At 44.3% G+C, this 23,003-nt stretch overlaps 1 protein-coding gene across 4 annotated transcripts in view; it reads right to left on the reverse strand.

Moving 5' to 3' along the window:
- Positions 1 to 23,003, reverse strand: part of USP9X (ubiquitin specific peptidase 9 X-linked) — a 1,493,361-nt gene that overhangs the window by 404,872 nt on the left and 1,065,486 nt on the right. For all 4 annotated transcript variants that reach the window (XM_069204214.1, XM_069204212.1, XM_069204215.1 and 1 more), the window contains exons 28-30: positions 13,938 to 14,084; positions 13,707 to 13,853; positions 5,343 to 5,550 (exon numbers count right to left, since the gene is read on the reverse strand). In XM_069204214.1, coding sequence (XP_069060315.1) covers positions 5,343 to 5,550; positions 13,707 to 13,853; positions 13,938 to 14,084 — 502 coding nt within the window. The remainder of the gene's footprint in view (positions 1 to 5,342; positions 5,551 to 13,706; positions 13,854 to 13,937; positions 14,085 to 23,003) is intronic.

Raw genomic sequence — 23,003 nt, forward strand, 5'->3', positions numbered from 1 at the left:
TTGCAGGAGGACTGTCTGTTAACATAGGCAAATAGTCCTTAATAGAAGACGAAGATGCAGTAGACCAGGAAGATTATCTATGGCTTTGGTGATGGGATCAAGAGGTTTGAGATCTTGGCCTTGGTCTGGATACTTGCGGCGATCTACTCCTTGTGCGTGACGAGTAGTCCTGTCTCTTTTTTACAGTGACTTATAGAAGATGGAGCTATTGCCCGCTTGGTTGGAGGCGTTGGTGACGGTGTCCTTGGAAGGGATTCTGAGGGAGAATACATCCACAGTATTGTGAGTCCAGAGATTGATGGGCTGGGCTCTTGTTAATACTTTGCAACCATCATGACGACAGATTCATAAGCAAGACTTGACCAGAATGTGCTGAGGCTCTTGAGGACGCGATAGATGACCTGCTTGGTATGGTCGTTATAGTGTCATGCATTTGCGGCACCGACGTCATTAAAGTAGCAGTAGGTGAATTTGTCCTTGCCGGTGGATTATGTGCCACCGTTGGTAAACGTCGTGGAGAACGTAAATGGTCTTGTTTTGATGTTGAAGTTTGTTTCGACGTTGACCGAATATGTGAGGTGCCTCCCGACGTCGAACAGTGATGCAGTGTCGTCGAGAGAGACCGCTCATGCCTTGATGTCGAGTATGACGCCACCGATGGTGTGTCTCGACATCGAACGATGTCTTGTTACCATCGACCGAGAAACCAATCTTTGCCTTGACGTCGATTTGTGTGACGTTGATGTCTTCGAAGTTGATTGATTCAGCGCCAATGGGCCATGGTGTGCCCTCGACAGAGTATCAGCATGTCAGTGCTGGCTCGACGTCACGCGTTGGGTGACCACTGAGAGAGACTTATCCTTCTAAGTCAACTGTGTCTTCAATGTCCTGTCCCATGACACTGCGTGTGTCGCCGTTGATGGAGGAATGCTTCTCAACGTCGGTTAACGACATTGATGTGTCAACAGGTCTCAGGACAGTGGCTTTGAGGTAAGCACACTATACAGACTGAGTGTGGATATGTCTGAGCTTTCTTTTTGCCAAAAGCAGGGTATTTTACAAAAAGGGAATGCATTTTTTTTTTTTTTTTAAGAAAAAACGTTATTTTACTCATAAAATGAAAAAAGAAGTAGAGTAAAATATAGAAAATTGGTGTTTTACAGAATTTTCTGGTAAATAAAAACCCTCAGAAAATAAAAGCTCAATGCCCCAGGACCCTAACAGAAGAAGTCGGAAAAAAGAACTGATGTAACTGTAGCCCAAATGTCAGCTCACTCACCTCTGAGGCATTGTGGGTTACTGGAGGTTCACAGGGCCTTAAAGGCACGGTGCCAGTTTTTTGGTTCTGCTATGTTAATTGGGATGCAGCCTATTGGCTAATAATTCCTTTTGTAATTTCACTGCAGTTTTTCCTCTATATATGAGATTGCTAATACTTTCTGGGCTCTTTTCTTTGATTGCAGAAAGCTGTTAACTCTAGTTGAAGAGTTTTATTAAAGATTTTTTTTTTTAAATTAGACATTTTTAGTCTGTTTGTCAACATAGACTGCATGATAGCTTACACATGAATATGATATATATGTACTAAAATTCTCTACGCAATTTTTACTCTTACAAATACATTTAAGGTATCCACATGCATGTTTATAGTGCATGCTCCGGTGTGCCAGCACGTGGGTGGGAAAATTCTGTGCTTTTGACTATTGATGAGGATCCCCTGGAAGGAAACACACATTTACCATGCACATTTTTTACCTAAAAACAAAAAACGTTATGAAGGGTCAGCACTTAAGTGGTTAAAGTAGTGGTGACAGAAGAACCTCAACTATAGCCTCTGAATGTCCCAGGATTAGTTTTGCTAGAGGCCAAGATCGAATTTTAGGCTGTAGGATTGGACAGTTGCATCCAAAGTGTTAATGTTTAGTTTCCTAGCAACAGTGTTTGCCAAATCATTTTAAAAGTGATGTCATCCAATGGGAAGGTTCTAAAGGTAATGGAAACAGGAAACACTGGAGGGTGTGTAGCTCAAACTCAGGATAGACTGAAAATAGGATACTCCTGATGGCACTCAAATTCTAGATCTGTAGAGTGTATGTGGAGTCTCTTCAGTGTTCTTGATCAGGAAAACCACCTGGGAAAGAGCTCTAGTGTGTTTGTCTTTTCTGTTCAAGCAGGATTTGCTAATGGAAAAAAGGATGACTGATAGAAGATATTTGTAGGAAGTTGGCTCTGTATGTACTATTTCAAAGTGAGAAATAGCATGCAGAGTCCAAGGGTTCCCCCTTAGAGGTACGATAGTGACAAAAAGAGATAATTCTAATGCTCTATTTTGTGGTAGTGTGGTCGGGCAGTAGGCTTATCAGAGGGTAGTGTTAAGCATTTGTTGTACACCCACAGGCAATAAATGAGGAACACACACTCAGAGACAATTCCAGGCCAATAGGTTTTTGAATAGAAAAATAGATTTTCTTAGTTTATTTTAAGAACCACAGGTTCAAGATTTACAAGTAATACTTCAAATGAAAGGTATTTCATGTAGGAACTTTAGGAACTTTGAATTAGAAAAATAGCATATACAGTTTTCACATAAATGACATGTAGCTATTTTAAAACTAGACAGTGCAATTTTCAACAGTTCCTGGGGGAGTTCAGTGTTTGTTAGTTTTTGGCAGGTAAGTAAACCACCTACGGGGTTCAAATTTGGGTCCAAGGTAGCCCATCGTTGGGGGTTCAGAGCAACCCCAAAGTTACCACACCAGCAGCTCAGGGCCGGTCAGGTGCAGAGGTCAAAGTGGTGCCCAAAACGCATAGGCTTCAATGGAGAAGGGGGTGCCCCGGTTCCAGTCTGCCAGCTGGTAAGTACCCGCGTCTTCGGAGGGCAGACCAGGGGGGTTTTGTAGGGCACTGGGGGGGGAGGGAGAGGGGGTGGGACGGGGACGGACACAAGTCAGCACAGAAAGTACACCCTCAGCGGCACGGGGGCGGCCGGGTGCAGTGTGCCAACAAGCGTCGGGTTCGCAATAGAAATCAATGGGAGACCAAGGGGTCTCTTCAGCGATGCAGGCAGGCAAGGCGGGGGGGGGGGGGCCTCCTCGGGGTAGCCACCACCTGGGCAAGTGAGAGGGCCACCTGGGGGTCGCTCCTGCACTGGAGGTCGGATCCTTCAGGTCCTGAGGGCTGCAGGTGTAGAGTCTTTATCAGGCGTCGGGTCTTTGAAGCAGGCAATCGCAGTCAGGGGGAGCCTCGGGATTCCCTCTGCAGGCGTCGCTGTGGGGGCTCAGGGGGGTCAACGGTCTCGTAGTCGCCGGGGAGTCCTCCCTGTGGTGTTTGTTCTCCACAAGTCGAGCCGGGGGCGTCGGGTGCAGAGTGCAAAGTCTCACGCTTCCAGCGGGAAACGTGTGTTGTTTCAAAGTTGCTTCTTTGTTGCAAAGTTGCAGTCTTTGTGGAACAGAGCAGCTGTCCTCTGGAGTTCTTGGTCCTTCTAGATGCAGGGTAGTCCTCTGAGGCTTCAGAGGTTGCTGGACCCTGGGAACGCGTCGCTGGAGCAGTGTCTTTAGAAGTGGGGGACAGGCTGGTAGAGCTGGGGCCAAAGCAGTTGGTGTCTCCGTCTTCTCTGCAGGTTTTTCAGTTCAGCAGTCCTCTTCTTCTTAGGTTGCAGGAATCTATCTTGCTTTGTTCTGGGAGCCCCTAAATACTCAATTTAGGGGTGTGTTTAGGTCTGGGGGGGTTAGTAGCCAATGGCTACTAGCCCTGAGGGTGGCTACACCCTCTTTGTGCCTCCTCCCTGAGGGGAGGGGGGCACATCCCTAATCCTATTGGGGGATATCCCATCGGCAAGATGGAGGATTTCTAAAAGTCAGAGTCACCTCAGCTCAGGACACCTTAGGGGCTGTCCTGACTGGCCAGTGACGACTCCTTGTTTTTCTCATTATCTCCTCCGGCCTTGCCGCCAAAAGTGGGGCCGTTGCCGGAGGGGGCGGGCAACTCCACTAGCTGGAGTGCCCTGGGGTGCTGTAAGAAAGGGGGTGAGCCTTTGAGGCTCACCGCCAGGTGTTACAGTTCCTGCAGGGGGAGGTGTGAAGCACCTCCACCCAGTACAGGCTTTGTTACTAGCCACAGAGTGACAAAGGCACTCTCCCCATGTGGCCAGCAACATGTCTAGTGTGTGGCAGGCTGCTAAAACCAGTCAGTCTACACGGGTAGTCGGTTAAGGTTTCAGGGGGCACCTCTAAGGTGCCCTCTGGGGTGTATGTTACAATAAAATGTACACTGGCATCAGTGTGTGGTATCAAGCTTCTCAGCACAATAAATAAACTTCCCAGTTTTCAGTGTAGCCATTATGGTGCTGTGGAGTTCGTGCATGACAGACTCCCAGACCATATACTCTTATGGCTACCGTGCACTTACAATGTCTAAGGTTTTGCTTAGACACTGTAGGGGCGTAGTGCTCATGCACTTATGCCCTCACCTATGCATAGTGCACCCTGCCTTAGGGCTGTAAGGCCTGCTAGAGGGGTGACTTATCTATACCTGTAGGCAGTGTGAGGTTGGCATGGCACCGAGGGGAGTGTCATGTCAACTTAGTCTTTTTTATCCCCACTAGCACACACAAGCTGGCAAGCAGTGTGTCTGTGCTGAGTGAGGGGTCCCCAGGGTGGCATAAGATATGCTGCAGCCCTTAGAGACCTTCCCTGGCATCAGGGCCCTTGGTACCAGGGGTACTAGTTACAAGGGACTTACCTGGATGCCAGGGTGTGCCAATTGTGGAAACAAAAGTACAGGTTAGGGAAAGAACACTTGGTGCTGGGGCTTGGTTAGCAGGCCTCAGAACACTTTCAAATCATAACTTGGCATCAGCAAAGGCAAAAAGTCAGGGGGTAACCATGCCAAGGAGGCATTTCCTTACAATATTGCTAGCAAGGTACTTTTAGATTATGCCCTCCTGAATTAGAAAGGCGTGGTACTTTATAGAGAAATTGAGTCAGTGATTCCTGTAGCTTCTGAGTCTCTCCTGAAGGATGACGTGCAATATCCTGGACTCCTTAATGCTAACAAAGAAGCTCTGAGCACTGTACATGTTCGTGAACATGAGGTGGTCATAACAGGCCTTTGGAAAGTGCTTTCCTGTCTCCCTTTCCAGGGCGGGTGAAAAATCAAGAATGTGAAAGCCAAGACAGATATATGGAGAGAAAAAATGGATGAGTTTAACACTGACCAAGACAACAGTTTGTTTACTAATATAATTGCAAATTTTGACAAATGGCATCTTAGGAAGAGAAGAAAACTCAAGCATGAATACAACTGAAACATATTTTCATGGAAATAAAAATTAATTAACGTACCTAAGTAATACATATCAGTCAAGGTATCAACAATCTGTTTGAGGTTCCGGACACATCCTACTGCTAAAGCTACCAGCAGCTCAAATCCAGCATTAATGGCAGCTGGGGTACTACACACTGGTATGGCCTGTTCTGCTGGCAACTCTCCGCTTTTCATGTACTGTAAATATACATTTGAAGCTGGAAAGATGAAGTCATCAATCAATTCCTGCAACAAACAAAAAAGGTATCAACACTGGGAATAATTTAGATGCAAAGTCATTTTAATGATCAATAAAGAATGTGTGCTTTAATGTACCAATACACTTCTACCACGAACCAGATAATTTGATTGCAGATAAGGACTAAAAAGTTAGTTAATGTGGCTGTTTACATCCTGTTGCAACAACGTAGTCTCTACCTCTGCATTTCCTCAAGTAACTCTGTTATAAGTGTGTTATGCAGAATCACCAACCTTTCCGTGAAACATAGAGCCTTTGCATTACTTCTCGGACCTCTCTCACATGCAGGTTCAAACTCCAAAGCCCAAATTTCACACCTCTGTTGGATTATACGGACCTTCTTTACCATGTTTATGTTCCTACACTGGTTACATTTCTTTGACAAGCTTGTTGCCTTCCCTTCTTTCTTTCTTTTCGAATAAAACACAGTAATTAAGGACTGAAGCCAGTGTTTACAGTGGCAACATTATCTGCTGGATACATTTTTGCATATGTATGCCAATGATGCACATTATCTTTGCCTTTGCTCACTATCCAGAAACTATAGTGATTGAATAAGATAGCATAGAGTAATGACCTTTAATAAAATGTCACACTTTTCTCAGAAGCAGTTTAAGTGAAGCATCAAGGACTAAAACATTTCCTGAAATCCATTCTCTTTTTTTCCCACTCATTTAAGGGGGACGAATTTATGACAGATGGACCAATATCTTATCCATTACAAACGTGTCTTATCTTGCATGCTGCCAAGCCGGACCACAAGGTTTCATCAAAATAAATGATTTTTTAAAGTAAAAAAATTCAGAGACCATACAAACCCCTTAAAAAACTCTGCACTTTTACATTCCTCAATGACAATGAGAGGACTGACATATAAATATGGGCTTCACTGCAACCACCTCAGCTTAATTTAGGAACTAGCACAGTATCAACATCCTCCTCTGTGGAAGTTAGGGTGAATGCCAAAAAAGTTATCTTAAGACACCTTAAGCAGGAGGGTTAGCATTAAAATTAACTCAATTTTCAGGTGGATGTGACTGAGAATGGTAATTTAAGTGAATAGATTATTGAGAAGCCCCTGAACCACTTAGACGTCTGTTCTAACCAGTAATACTTTCAAAAGACGCAACTGAATTTCAAACTAAGTGCCTAAACTTTCAAATATTTGACAGCTGTATGTGTTCAAACAGTGCTGCAGTTGCCTTTTTGCCTAAGGTTACAATATGTGTTTTTTCAAATTAAAAAACAACAAAACTTTGCTTTTACTGATTTTCCCCTTGTGTGCCAATAGGTGGTGTTGATTAGCCACATGCAGCGCAATGGGCACCAAAGTTTCGAAGTTACGTGTCACTGACAGTATGCAGGAGGCCATGAGGCCCAGCAGCCTTATGGTAATTCTCACCAAAATCCAGGATAGAGGCTTAAACGTCAGTATCATAGCCTGAACATCCTGGACTCGCTGCTTGGGAGGACAAGTCTGAAACCACAGTGTGTCCAGGACAGCTCCAATGAAAGAGAGCATCTGAGAGGGATTCAGGTCTGACTTCAGAACATTTATAGTGAACCCCAGTGAATACAGGTGGTCTGCAGTAGTCTGGATGTGGGAGATGACAGACTTGGGAGAGGCGGCCTTTAACATCCAGTCGTCAAGATACGGGAAGACTGACCACCCCTAATCTTGGCAGATGAGCTGCAACCACCATCACCTTGGTGAACACCCGAGGGGAGCTGGTTATGACAAAGGGGAGCACAATGAACTTAAAGTGCTCTTGTCCTAACACGGGTAATGTCTGTGGACAAGCAGGATGAGAATGTGGAAATATACGTGTCTTGGGAGTTCAACACTACCATCCAATCTCCTTGTTCTAGGGCAGACAAGACCTGAGCTAAAGTCATCATCTTGAATTTCTCCTTTCTGAGGAAGAGATTGAGGGTTCAGAAGTCTAGGATAGGCTGAAGACCCTTGTTCTTTTTGGGTAACAGAAGGTAGTGACAAAAGCAACCACTGGCTACTTCTGACAACAGAACCCTCTCTATGGCTCCTGTGGCCAAGGGATGATCTTCCTTCAGCCAATCTTGTGTTGGAGGCATAGGGGGAGGGGAGGATTTGAAAGAGAGGGAATTGCCCCTCCAAGTGATCTGCAAGATCCAACTGTCTGATGTCATGGACTGCCAGTGGTGGAGTTAATGGCGGAGTCTTCCATTAACTGGATGTCAATGATCTTGTAGGGCTACATTTGGAGGGTGTGGTGGCTGAAGCTGTCTGGGGGGGGAAGAGGAGGGGGAGAGGGTTTGGGGGGTGCTGAAGACCTCTGACTAGCTGACCCACGAGGCCGGAATGCCCTAAGACCTTTCCACCGGGTACTTCCCCTTTCCCCTGGGTACTTGCCCAGGAGAGAGGCTTGTATAGAGATGGCGCAGTGGAACGCCCCATCTTTATCCACGAAATGGAGACTGGGGACGTGGGGCCAATGAGAAGCCCAAGGACTTGGCCATAGCCCCCAAGTTCTTAAAGTGCTCCAGCGCAGAGTCTGTCTTCTCCCTGAAGAGACTGGTATCACCAAAGGAGGATGTCCATAAGGACCACCTGGACATCCCCCAAAAAGCTAGAAGTTCTCAGCCAGACACCGCATCAAAATGACTGAGGAAACAGCTCTGCCAAGATCCAAACCACACCTAATGGTTAACTTGACTGTGTTTTTCCCGTCCTTGAAAGCTTGGGAGAAAATGGCCAGGGCCTCCTCCAGGACCTGTGACAGCACCTGCGCAACTATGTCCCACAGTGTGTGGGAATAATAGCCCAATAAGGAGGAGGTGTTCACTGACCGCAATGCCAGGCTGGTGGAAGAAAACATCTTCTAGCCTAAGGTATCCAGACTCTTGTACTTCCTGTCTGGGAGGGGGCGGCAGGAAACATGCCATGGGAGGTGGAGGTCTGGAAAACCAAGCTCTCTGGGGTGGTGTGTTGGGTGAGCACAGATGAGTGCCCAAGGTTGGGGCAACAGCAGCAGGCAATTGTCCTGTTCACAGGACCCCTGTGCTGGGCTTGGACCAGGTTCTCAATAGGACATCAGGAAGTGCTTCATTAAAAGGGAGCGAGGATTTGATGAGGAAGTTCCTGGTTGAAGGACTTCTGTGAAGATGTTCGTCTTGATTGCCACCAAGGGTAGTTTGAGGTCCAGCCACCCTCTTCACCACCATAGAATATGCTGCCACCTCCTCCATAGAAACAGTATGGGGAGAAAGCAAACCAGTATCTGGAGAGCTATCTCTGGGGAGGTATCCAGTCCAGTCCACTGGCATTGCTCATTCCTCCCATCAATCCATGGATTCCCAGTCTTCTAGCTGGTATTCTGAAGGTTCCAGTGTACTCTCCCATTTTTCCCTGAAAAGGTCTCAGCCGCCGAACTAGGACACATGGGTCCTGTAGGCACTAGAATCTGTGTCTGTCAACTCCGTTGCGGCTCCAGGTCTGTTTCAGGGATCCAAATGGGTTGGGCGTCAACGGCGCCCATGAGCATCGGCGTCAGGACCAACCTCCTGGAGGGTCGCGGAGGCACGACTGGCATCGGTCTGGATCTGTGATCGAAATCACAGAGGCCCATCAGATGTGAGGCCAAAGCCACAGGCGCAGTGCCTGATGGGATCCCCTCTGGCCTAGAGGAGCCCAAAGGCACTTCTGAGTGGCCAGCACGCTCAAATACACAGCACATAACCTCATAAAACTTCTTAAGTTGAGCAGGTGCCACTCTAGCTAACAGAAAAGCAGGTCCAATCTGGCAACGGCTCCACAGAACCATATCGCGAACGCCGATGTTCCTTCATCACCGAGTTGGCTGCAGACATGGAGAGTCAAAGCACACTTTGACTTCTTGTTCTGCTTACCTGAATGTCCTGAGTACTTGGATTGAGACAGAGGACTTTGGGCTCCTGGAGCAGTCCCTCGACTTTCCTCTCGATCAGGACAGAGAACTCTTAGGAGTCGCACGATATGGCATAACATGCTGGGCCGCTAGCAGCTCCAGGTACTGCTCCCTCAAAGCTTTCGGTGCCATGGTTCAGCAGCAGTCTGAGCATGACTTGGAGTCATGCTCACATTAGACATACCACAAATGGGGGTCTGTAACTGACATGGCGCAGTGACAGGTGTCACACACTTTAAAATCTGTGTTCTTTAAAGACATCCTCAACACTGGAAATAATTCGACAAAATGTAGAAAAAAGCCTGTCAAAAAATGACAGATGGGTAGTTTTTCTCCAGATCAGTGCTAACTGGCGCAAGAAAAAAACAAAAAAAAAACAACTGACGTTATGCCCCAAGGTGGCACTTATATAAGTGACTGCAACGTCACCCCCGGCGCAGACAACGCCAGCATGTGGAGCCGCTGGATGCCACCTACTGGTGTGCAGGGGTACTGCTCACGTAAAAAATCTTCCACATCCAGTCTGACGTCTGGAAAATTCAAAGGTAAGGAATCTGTAAGCTAGACGTCTCTATCAGTTAACCCCATTTGCTCTCCAATAATGTAACTATAAGTAGGCAACAACAGATTGAGATGTTCTGCATCATAACAGCATGAGGAGTATTAAACAAAACAAAGTTGTCTTAAGTCTTTAGGTTTGAGTCTGGCATTTTCTGTCTGCCTGCAGTCTCCTCTCCTTTATCTATCACTTATTCGCCACAATGCTAATGACTGGCTACCCTCAAATCAAACCATGTCTGAATATCTCAGCGCAGTCTTCTCCATAGCACCAGTAAAGAACTCACTTTTAGGTGGAGAGGTGAAGGGATTAAGCTCTAGTGGTCCACTAGACTACTCTACATCAGCAGGCATCCAAGCACCTGTTGCTTCAGAGGCTCCCATCCTCACAGCATGGTCTGCTGAATGGCACCTGGATTGTTAAGTTGGATTCCACTCTTGTATTGCCGTGCTTGAGCTCATACTCAACAAACTAATCGGTTTGCTGCTTTGTGTCTCTGCATTGGTCTCCCCCTCTCAAGTCAGGACATTCAGTCTCTAGAAGGCGCACATAATTAGCACCTACTGCTGAGAAATCAAGCAGTATCTTGCTGAAGCACTGAGGATGGGCTGCATTCTATTTGGAAGCATTCAGGGCCATTAAAATTAAACTGGTTGGTTTAGATACTGACAGGAAATGTCAAAAGGGACATCTGTAAAAATAATTTCCTATTAATCTGTGAAAGTTGTAGCTTTAAAAATGGTACAATGGGGGGGGGGGGGGGGGTACATAGCCAAAATTAAAATTGAGTTGGGTGTCTAAGACTGCACGCCTTACAAGCCACCAACACTGCAGAAGAAAAAAAAAAATCAAACCACAAGCAGACACGAGACAGAGAATGGGAAGTGGTGATAAATAGAGCAGTCAAAATTAGATGAAAGCACTGGCGGCCCGGAGATACCAGAGCTCCCACATATGGACACGAGCACTGTTGCAGAGCAGGCAGAGACAAGAAGGTGGTGCATGTTTGCTGTTATGACCTTCTCCGTACTGCCCAAAAAATCAAACACAACAGTATCATTAAGTGAGGAAGAGCAAACAGCAGAGACTACTAGTATTGCACATTTAAGTGAAGACATGTGGAGTTGTGATGGCCTAAAGCCTGAATCTGCTTCAGCCCTCAACAATGGCTGGAAGACAGAGCAGACTGATAAGGGCTGGCGGCTAGGTCGAACTGGTAAACTAAAAGCAGCCACACCAAAAATGCTCAAACCAGAGCTGCTCCCATGCATTCTCTTTCCAGTCCCTTTCTCCTCCTCTCTCCTTGATCGCTTTCTCTCCACTTCTCACTCTCTTTCTCTCTTGAAGCTTTGCCATGCTTGCTCCAATTAAACTCGGGGAGCTAGGGAAAATGACACAGGAATGTCTTTGGGCTTTCCAAAAGAGGTCTCCAAGTGCACTAGCCCCCCCAGGAAAATGCCTGGCGAATAAAAAAAACAATGTTTGACTCTGGCTGGAGGGGATCGCCGATACAGGGAGCACAACATAGTCAGACTAAAGTGTGGCAGTATCAAGTCACTATAGGTATGTTCTCCGCCAAATGGCCTCCTTAGGGGACCAACAAAATGAGCACCTCACAATGTATGGTAGTGGAGTGGGCAAAGTAAACCTCGGAGACAAGGAAGGCATTGAATTATTAAAGTGAGCTTTTAAAAACAATGTGTGCAGCAACTGCAAAACAGAATACACTTGTACTTAGGTACGAAGAGGAATAGCAGTCAGTGCTGGGAGAAGTAAACAATCTGTGAGAACCAAGAGCACATCAGCATGTGCAAGAAAGGGCAAGTACAGTTTGAGCAGTGCCCATCATTAGTCAAGCAGACAGGAAGATCAAGCTTCTGATAAAAAGGAGGTGGGGAGCAGCACTCGGAGTACAGCAAACATGACTAAGGGGGTTATTCTAACTTTGGAGGAGGTGTTAATCCGTCCCAAAAGTGACGGAAAAGTGACGGATTTACCACCAGCCGTATTACGAGTCCATTATATCCTATGGAACTCGTAATACGGCTGGTGGTATATCCGTCACTTTACCGTCACTTTTGGGACGGATTAACACTCCTCCAAAGTTAGAATAACCCCCTAAGTGTCAATCCTAGTTGTTAGAGTGAAGATAAAGAAGTAAAATTCTTCATAACCTGAAGCCCAATCCATCCTTTTGACTTTACCATTTAAAGAACACCACAACATCTTGTCACACTTCAAGGAAGGTAGGACTGGGGAAGTTCTCTTTGCAAGGTGATGGCCAAATAACAGCTTCTGAGGTAATTCAGAATGACAGCAGTACAGGAGTTTCCCAACTAATGTGGCATGCAGTTGGGCAACGGGGATTAAGTCCAACATAACAAGGCAATACTTTACTCTGCTGAGAGAGAATGGTTCACCACACTGCTCAAGGGGCTGCTTTGTCATTTGTAGGCATGCTTTTGCATATTTTTGATAACGTTACCATGTATTATAGGCCTTAATGCATGCTAGCTTGCCCATATTTGCGTGCTGAAGAAAGTGTGTGAATGGTTCATGTAGAGTAAGAGTGCTAGGCCTGACATATAAGCCTAAATTAGCATGAGGGCTTCACCTTCATTTCACGGAGGCTAAAGGTGTTTGTATGAGTAAAAGTGCCATGCTTTCTGGTCCTGTTTCTTAATTTATAAGGGGATTTTTCCATTCTGTGCTGAATGTTCACATAGGTACCAACATGATTCTGCAGAATTAAATTGTATACGTTCAGGGCTTGCAGAATTCAAAAGTAAAGTGTAACAGAGTCCTAAGGCCTGTTCTTTCTGATATTAGCATTGTTTTCAGCCTGTGCTGCAAACAAAAGACTCAAGCACATTAGCCCCTACTTGCCTTATCACAGACTTAAGTGAAGAAAGATATAAAAACTGGTAATTCTTTTGGGGGGAGGGCAGGGAAAAAGACTTGCTGCATGTTGTCAATTCTGTATTATTACAATTACTAATAAAATATAAAACTTATGAATCACTAAGTCATTTAATTATGCTCAAAGAAAATAACACTGCATGAAACAATTATATATAACAGCAAGACGGAAAACTGAAGTACAGTAGAAAGCATAAGAAAATGCAGTATAAGATGAAAACTGCACGCCATAGCATTTTAGAAAAAGCACTGGTGAAGAAAGCAATGTGTAGGGATAAACAGCAATGTAAACAACTGAATCATAACGAGCAACTATCTATACAACTGGAGAAGTGTAAAGTCTAAAAAATAAATCCTGGGGTCATTTTTAAGGAATGGATGGGTACTCGGGTCACTGAGGAGACACCTGCTTGGAAAATGGTGTGACAGAATAGAACTGAAAATTTGCTCTGAGCTCTCAGTAAAATGTTTTTCCAGAAACTGACTGTGTACTCTACAACAAAGCACACCGAAAAGACAGGATATTCCTAGTGAATTATATTGGAGCAGGGGTAAAGATACTTGCTGCCTTTTAACACTGAGAAAGCACAACACCCACAGTACAATTACTGTAGCCTCTGTGGAACTGAGTATTTCTGAAAGCAGTCGATATTGAATTGAGTGCTTCATATTTAAATTTCACCTTTTAGTAAAGTAGTACAAAATTAGGCAACATCTAGCCAGTAGAAGAACTGACATTTACCTTAATTAGATTAGCGCCTCCCTTTTCACAGCCAATATGATATTTTTTTTCAGGTGTTTGGAAAGCCAACAGTTCTTTGGTTACTCCAAGGTGCCCTTCCAAAATGGTTTCTTCAACACCTGTGTCACCTGTTCTTTTAACTTCATCCTACAAAAAAAATAGATATTAGACCTCTAGATGACTCAAATTATTGCAGCATTACTATAGCATTTTAAGTACTTTGTAGCTTACCTTAATCCTTTTGAGCCAATCAATTTCATTATTTAGAAGAACTTCCGCATTGGGAATGTTGATGTTCGCACTGAAAGCATAATTAAGCAGGTGTCTCAACAGAGTAAAATAGTCTCCTGCATGCTTTGCTCTCTCCCTGGCAGTGCTCTAATTGAAAAGAAAATGTAAAAAGTATTGAGTGTCTTAGTACTGTGGTGAATGAATTAAGAGCTACAAAATTCACCTGAACTTAAATCACAATCTGAGCTTAAACCTGTGAATTAACAGAAGGTTAATTTGCTAGGATTTGTGTCTCAAAAAGAATAGTGTTAAATGAGATTCCTCAGTCTAAAAGCAGTTCCATGCAGTTCATAATTTGTGTATTAAACGAAAACAGGAAAAGTTGCTGAACCATGTAGTAACTTCTAGATCAACCTTATAATAAACATAAAATGAACACAATGATTTTAACAGTACAGCCAAGTTAAAACAAGCGTATTACATGTATTTCCAATGCTCAGATTTTATTAAGTTTTCAGCCCTCAATGATTACAAAACAAATTATATACAGCAAAAAGGTTACACTGGAAAAAGTAATGCACAATGAAAATCATCAGTCACTGTACATGCAAAACTCCCAAAAAGTATTATGGGATAATTTTAGTTGATGCAAATACTTTTGGAAGGATGTCACACAGGGCCACTATTCCAATGAGGAACACTGCACAAGTCTCCTCAGCTAACAGAGTTGACGTGGTAAGTAATTATAGTTTTTTTTTTTTCTTCATGCGTCTAGTGTAACGTCACCCATGATGGTTGATGCATAAGGGCTGCAGGCCAGATAGGTCAAAACAACTTTCAAATAACAAAAAATAAATAAAAAAAGAAAACAGGGCTTTCTGACAGCCAAAAAGAAATAGAAGCGCTAAACACAGCTTGTATAAATTGATTTCTTTAAGCGAAGAATAATTTGAAGTGTTTCTATATGCCTTAATAACCTCTAATGTTTTTGCATGTTGACCACTGATGTCGTGTCACACTGCTTTGCATCTGGCTTTTCTGCCTATTGGCACTTCAGTGGTCACTGGTTATAGACTCCATTTTGTATTCAGCCTATGCTCCATTTTGCGTTCAGTTTAGCTTCACCGCCACGTTAAAGTATTTTTCCGTGCAAACATGTTATGCAATGTGTTTTTCTACTTCTGCGTGTTTTCCTTCTCACCAACGAGCTAGGACTGGTACACGATATGTAGGAGGTAAGCAGTCAATACGATAAGGTGTATATCACAGGCAAGAGAACGGTTTGACTTTGGGAGGAGTGCCTTGGGAAGGTGGCCAGCTCCTGACGCATTCCTTTCAAGGTTTACCTAAACTAGCCAGCATTTTTTTATATTTCCTTCTAAGAGGAGGGGTTCTTCTAGAAGGCCTTTTCCATGGTTAAGATATAAAAAGGTGGCCCTGCTCAGTAGCGATGAATTCCGAGACCTCGGTCAGGATTGGACGTCAAATGCCTGACATTTGTCCCATGAGGGTTAGGATCTCTTTCTCGCAGTTGAACTGGATCATCTTTTTGCTGGCAGGAGAAAGATGAAGCAACTGACAGGCCCTACGGTGATGAATTTTTCTGCATGTTCTGCTGCAGATTCACATGCTGTGCATATGGATTCCGACATCTAGTGTTGGGCTCAGAGGGTTACAACTTGTTGTTCTTCGAAGAAGTCTTTTAGAGTCACGGGATCAAGTGACTCCTCCTCTTCAGTTCTATCGCGCATGGGCATTGACTCCATTGTTAGATTGTTTTCCCGCAGAGGGTATAGGAAGAAGTGATAGAGTATATAAGGATAAAGAAAGAGATGTCCATGCAAATGTATATACAAATGTGTTAACTCAAATAATTACAGGCTTCCGGGAAGGAGGGAGGGTGCATGTGAATCTGCAGTGTAACATGCCACGAACAGATGTACACTGGGTAAGTGACATTTTCTGTTCAATGGCATGTGTAGCTGCAGATACACATGCTGTGCATAGACTACAAAGCAGTTTGTCCTTCACAAAAATAGCGGTGGCTAGCCTGTAGGAGTTGTATTTGTTTGAAATAAAGTTCTTAGAACAGCTTGACCTACTGTGGCTTGTTGTTGTGATAATACGTTTACACAGTAGTGTTTAGTGAATATATGGGGTGTTGACCATGTAGCTGCTTTACATATTTCAGCCATTGGATTATTCCCTAAAAAAGCCATTGTTGCACCTTTCTTTCGTGTAGAATGTGCTTTGGGAGTAATTAAAAGCTGCCTTTGTGCTTTGATATAGCATGTTTGGAAGCATCTTACAATCCATCGTGCTAAAACTTGTTTTGATATAGGACTGCCTGTATGTAGTTGTTGGAAAGCTACAAAGAGTTATTTAGTCTTTCTAAATTGTTTAATTCTGTCTATATAGTACATTAAAGCTCAGTTCCACTGTTTGATTTATATGAAAATGAATTTTGGTAGAAATTGTGGATTTGTTCTTAGTACAACTTTATGTTTGTGTACTTGGAAGAAAGGATCCTCAAGAGTAAAGGCTTGGATTTCACTTAGTAACTGCCACGAGGAAGGCAACTTTCCATGTTAGAAATAAAATTTGACACGAGTGCATTGGTTCAAAGGGGGGACCCATTAGTCTTGTAAGCCCTATATTTAGATTCCAAGATGGAACTGGTGGTGCTCTGGGTGGAATGATGAGTTTTAAGCCTCCCATGAAAGCTTTAATGACAGGAACTCTAAATAAAGAGCTATGTTGGATTTTTTTGTAAATATGCAGAAATTGTAGTAAGATGTATTTTTATTGAAGAAAATGCTAAATTTGATTTTTGTAAATGAAAGACATAGCATACAATATCTTGTATTGATGCTGTAAGAGGATCTACATTTTTAGGTTGACAGTAATATACAAATCTTTTCCATTTGTTTCTATAGAACTGCCTAGTAGTGGGTTTTCTTGCTTGTTTTATAACTTCTATACATTCTGATGGGAGTTGTAAATATCCAAACTCTATGACCTCAGGAGCCAAATGCTAGATTGAGAGCATTGGGATTCGGATGTCTGATTTGACCTCTGTTTTGTGCCAACAGATCTGGTCTGCATGGGAGTTTGGAGTGTGGTACTACAGACAGATCTAGTTATGTTGTGTACCATGGCTGACATGCCCATGTTGGTGCTATGAGTATCACGTGGAGTGAAGTTTGATGCAACTTGTTGACTAGAAACAGAAGGAGTGGGGGAGAGGGAAAGCGTACGCAAAAATCCCTGACCAATTGATCCATAGAGCATTGCTCTTGGATAGGGGATGTGGGTGTCTGGATGCGAAGTTTTGGCATTTTGGACCTCATTCTGACCCTGGCAGTCTATGACCACCAGGGTGGAGGCCGGCTGAAGCACCGCCAACAGGCTGGCGGTGCTTCAATCCGTATTCCGACCGCGGCTCGCCCAGCCGGGTCCGGCGGTTTAACGCCAGATTTCCCCCGGCTGGGGGAATCCTCCGGACCCCTTACCGGCGGTTTTTACCGCCAGGAACAGGATGGCGGGAACGGGTGTCGTGGGACCCCTGGGGGCCCCTGCACTGCCCATGCCACTGGCATGGGCAGTGCAGGGGCCCCCTAACAGGGCCCCATAAAGATTCTCACTGTCTGCTTTGCAGACAGTGAAAATCGCGACGGGTGCAACTGCACCCGTCGCACCCCTGCAACTCCGCCGGCTCCATTGTTGCAGGGTCTTTCCCGCCGGCCCAGCGGGAAAGTCGAAATGACCCCCACGGTCTTTCGACGGGGTAACTTTGGCGGGCGGCATCCGCCGCCTGCCAAAGTAAGAATGACCCCCTTTGTGTTTTCGCTTGTTACGAATAGGTCTATGTTTGGTGTTCCCCACTTTTGAAAGTACTTTTGAAGTACTTGAGGATGAATCTCCCATTGGTGAGTTTGTTGGTGATTTCTGCTGAGGATATCTGCCAACTGATTGTCTATCCCCGGGATGTACTGTGCTAATAGATGAATTTGGTTGTGGACTGCCCATTTCCAATTGTTTTGGACTAGAAGGGACAGTTGGGATGAATCTGTCCCTCCCTGTTTGTTGAGATAATACATGGTTGTCATGTTGTCTGTTTTGATAAGAACATTCTCCTGTGTGAGAAGAGGTTGAAAGGCTTTGAGGGCTAGAAAGACAGCTAATAACTCCAAGTGGTTTATGTGTAGCTGTTTCTGTTTGACATCCCATTGTCCTTTCATATTGTGATTGTTTAGGTGAGCTCCTCAACCAATCATTGATGCATCTGTTGTAATTATGGTCTGAGGCACAGGGTCTTGAAATGACCGCCCCTTTCTTAGATTGGTAGAATTCCACCACTGAAGGGACATAAATGTTTGGCAGTCTATCAACACTAGATCTTAGAGTTGAATGTGTGCCTGTGACCATTGTTGTGCAAGGCACTGTTGTAAGGGCCGCATGTTTAATCTTGCGTGTGTATTGTTGATTTGGTTGTATTTGTGGAATTAGATTTGGGAAAGCTTGTATCCTTTGTGTGTTTGGATACGCTAGAGCTTGTTGAGTATTTAGTATTGCACCTAAATACAGTTGTAGTTGTGCTGGTTGAAGGTGTGACTTTTGGTAGTTTATGGAGAAACCTAGTGTATGTAAGGTTTGCGTTACATAACGTGTATAATTTTGGCATTGTGTACGACTGCTTGATTTTTATTTGCCAATCGTCTAGATATGGAAAGACATGTATATGTTGTCTTATTAGGTAAGCTGCCACTACTGCCAAGCACTTTGTGAATATCCTTGGAGCTGTTGTTATTCCAAAGGGTAACACTTTGAACTGGTAGTGTTGTCCCTGAATGACAAACCTGAGGTATTTTCTGTGAGCAGGGTGGATGGGTATGTGGAAATACACATCCTTGAGGTGTAAAGCTCTCATAAAATCTTGTTTTTGTAGCAGTGGGATAACATCTTGTAAGGTTACCATGTGAAAATGTTCTGACAGGATGTAAAGATTGAGGGGCCTGAGGTCTAATATTCGCTTTAGGGCACCATCTTTTTGGGGAATTAGAAAATATAGTGAATAAACTCCTGTTCCTATCTGAGACAGTGGAACTAACTCTATTGCTTGTTTGAGTAGTAGAGATTGGACCTCTTCTTGAAAGAGAATTGTGTCTCTTGTGGTTAGCTTGTGAAACCTTGGTGGAATAGTTGGAGGAGTGTATATCAATTCAAGGCAATAACCATTGTGGATAATTGATAGCACCCAGTTGTTTGTGGTGATATTTTGCCAATGTGTGTGGAACTGATGTAGTCTTCCCCCCACAGGAGAGTTGTGGAGTGGAAGGGCGTGAAGGAGGTCACTGTTTTGGGTGTGTTGCAGGCTGTTTAGGGGTCTGGAATTTTCCTCTATTTCTAGAGTATTGTCCTCTATATGTGCCTCTAAATCCACCTCGTTGGTACTTTGTTTGGGAGGTTGATGCCTCCGACAGCTGTGGTCTGAAACCACCTCGAAACTGTGTTTTACAAAATGACCATCGATATGGTGTAGAATAGAGTGCACACAGCCTGTTGTATTTCTGGCTTGAAACCAGAAGATCTGAGCCATGCATGTCTACGAATAGTGACTGCTGTGTTGACACTTCTTGCAGCGGTATCTGCTGCATCTAGGGCAGATCTTATTTGGTTAATTGTAATAGCTTGCCTTTCTTCCACTGTTGAGCCCTTTTTGGTGTTCTTTGGGGAGATGCTGTATTATATCTTGCATCTTGTCCTAATGGGCTCTATCATAACGAGCTAGTAGTGCCTGGGAGTTTGCTATTCTCCATTGGTTTGCTGCTTGGGACGCAACCCTTTTCCCCGCAGCATCGAATTTTCTTCTTTCTTTATCAGGAGGAGGTGCATCTCCTGACGACTGACTATTTGCTCTCTTCCTGGCAGCACTAACCACAAATGAATCAGGTGGTATCTAATGGGTGATATAATCAGGGTCAGAAGGTGCAGGTTTGTACTTTTTTCTATTCCAGGTGTTATAATTTGTGCTTTCACAGGCTTGTTAAAAATTTGATCTGCATGTTTTACCGTGCCTGGGAACATTGGAAGGCATTGGTACATAGAATGAGTTGAGGATAATGTGTTGAATAACAAATCTTCCTATAGTGGTTGTGTGTGCATTGTAACCCCATGATAGGCTGCAGCCTTAGCTATCACCTGGTTATGTACTGTAGTATCTTCAGGTGGTGATGGTTTAGAGGGGTAGCTGTCTGGGTCGTTGCTTGGGATGGGATCAGGGTCATAAAGATCCCATGGATCAACAGTGTTGTGTTGTGAATCATACGAATGAGTTAGAGAATGCATAGGTGTAGGACTTATCTGAGGAGAGGTAGCTAAGTGTGGAGAATGAGGAGGAGAATAAGGAGGAGAAAATTGAGGAGGTGCTGGCTTCTCTTTCTGTTGTGGCACTTTAGCTGGGGGCTGCATAGTGTCCAATTCTTCCTGAAATGCCAGCTTTCTCTTTGTTTTTAAAGGCGGTGCTGTAATGATTCTCCCTGTCTCTTTATGGATGTGGATCCTGGACTGCCTATGAATCATAATTTGAAGTATTGGTTTGATCTCGGACTCCTCCTCAGAGGTTTTCTGGCTTTCTTTGTGTCTTTTAGAAAGTCCGTGTTCCTCTGTATATGCCGTCTTTTCCGGCTCCGAAATTAGTTTTATGGGGATCAAAAATAAGGAAGGTCTTGGCTCCAAAACAGGTTTTCTTATTTTCGACTCCGAAAATAGTTGTCTACTGGAGTCTAAAATGGAGCTTTTTGTCGACTCCGAGGTTTTTGGAGGGGTGGCCTTTTTTGGTGCCAAATTCGAGGTTCCAGCAGTGGCCTACCCAAGGCCTTCTGTTTTTTCTTATGTCAGGGTGCATGGGCAGAGGTACTCACATGCTGGCTGACTGTGACGGGTCTGTCTTCCTCAGATTTTTGCTCTGACTCCGAATCTCGGACTGAGACTGCTGTCTGCAGTAGTTCTTCTGTTACGTCGAAATGTTCTCCGCTCTTCAATGCCATTTCGAGCCTTCGTGCTCTTCGGTCTCTGAGTCTTTTTTGATCGGAAGGATCGACAGGCCTCGCAGTTTTCCTCCCGATGGTCTAGACAAAGGCAGAGGTTGCAAACCAGATGCTGGTCTGTGTATGGGTACTTTGCGTGGCATTGAGGGCAGAATCGGAATGAGGCTCTCCAAGCGGTCGGCGCGAATAGGCCCAAGTTGGGCGCGCACACGCCCCAATGGGCGAACAAAGTTGTTTCCCCGACAGTACTGCTGTGTCGATGGAAGATTATTAACGCGATCAATACAATACCGACGAAAAGAAAGTTTTGTAAAATTTTCCGAATCAAAATCTAAGAGCGAGAGGAAACACGTCCGAACCAGACGGCGGAAAGAAAACAATCTAACAATGGAGTCGATGCCCAGGCACAATGGAACCAAAGAGGAGTGTCTCGATCCTGTGACTCTAAAAGACTCCTTTGAAGAAAAACAACTTGTAACACTCTGAGCCTAACACTAGATGTCAGAATCCATATGCACAGCATGTGTATCTGCAGCTACACATGCCATCGAACATATATATATATATACACATATCAATATAAGTGTATCTTTGCATTTATATTTGCTGTTTGTAGATTGAGGATTCTTTATACATGGTTGTTGCACATTTTGGAAGTACACTTTTTACTACTCAAACCTTCCTTCACGAACCTTGCAAAAAGCAATAATAAACGCCTTCTTCAGATTAAGAAGTGCATTCCAGAGAATCTTTTCGACTCCTTTTGTTGTAGTTTGGACTCTTGCTCTGAGCAAGACTGCTGGTTTTAGGATGACAGTACTTTTGTTTGTAGGCGACTGCGTCTTTCCTACAACAAGTCGCAACTGTTGTCCCAACCTTACCGGCTCACTAGCAGCACCTCACCAGAAACACAATAGAAAAAGGTAATTTATGGCAGCCGTTTACGCATGGACTCGAAAATAAGATAGCTCAGGGAGTGTCGTGGTTAAACGGAGATTCCCCTTTTCTCACAGATATATTATGTCTCATACAAACACAGGCAATGACACAGATGCAGTAAAGTTACAATAGTGTTTATTTAACATAACTGCAATTTGCGATAAGATGCATGGGCTGCAATGATTAGGATAATGAATAAAGCAAGGAACAGTATTGTGAAGACGAGAGTCATTATTACAAAGAGTCATTATTACAAAGACCCCCACCATCTTGCAATACATAGAAAAGATATGAGATGTAATATGTCCTAATATCCTAATGTGAAAAGGCCTAACCTCCTACCTAAAGGAGAGCTGGGTTTGTTAAACCTAATCTGCCAATGCCATGTCCATGAGAGGAGCCCCCAACCCTCGTAACCTTGGAATGAGGTCTCTATCTCAGACTCCGCAGGGACACGAAGACTGCGTCAGCGTCAAGACGACTGCAGCATCGGTATCAGCGATGGTGGCGATGCCCTCTCGTCGGAATCCCTCTGATTATCTGTCTAAAGTGTGATGTATTTATACAGATCTACAAGGTCCCCTGACGTAGGTGTGTTCCTAAACAATAGATAACAGACATGCTTGGGACGGCAATTAATATAAACAATCCCTCGAAAGTATAGAGAGGGAAAATCCCTAAGGGTGAACACCTACTGTTTGTTTGTCTTTGGTGCTTGATCTTGACGCCTTGGCGCGGTGACACTAATAATGTTTGTGTAAGGAAATGCCTCCTTGGCATGGTTATCCCCTGACTTTTTGCCTTTGCTGATGCTATGTTTTGAATTGAAAGTGTGCAGAGGCCTGCTAACCAGGCCCCAGCACCAGTGTTCTTTCCCTAACCTGTACTTTTGTATCCACAATTGGCACACCCTGGTTTCCAGGGAAGTCCCTTGTAACTGGTACCTCTGGTACCAAGGGCCCTGATGCCAGGGAAGGTCTCCAAGGGCTGCAGCATGTCTTATGCCACCTTGGAGACCCCTCACTCAGCACAGACACACTGCTTACCAGCTTGTGTGTGCTAGTGAGAACAAAATGAG

The sequence above is a fragment of the Pleurodeles waltl genome, chromosome 8 (genome assembly GCF_031143425.1).
Source record: "Pleurodeles waltl isolate 20211129_DDA chromosome 8, aPleWal1.hap1.20221129, whole genome shotgun sequence".
Lineage (NCBI taxonomy): Eukaryota > Metazoa > Chordata > Amphibia > Caudata > Salamandridae > Pleurodeles > Pleurodeles waltl.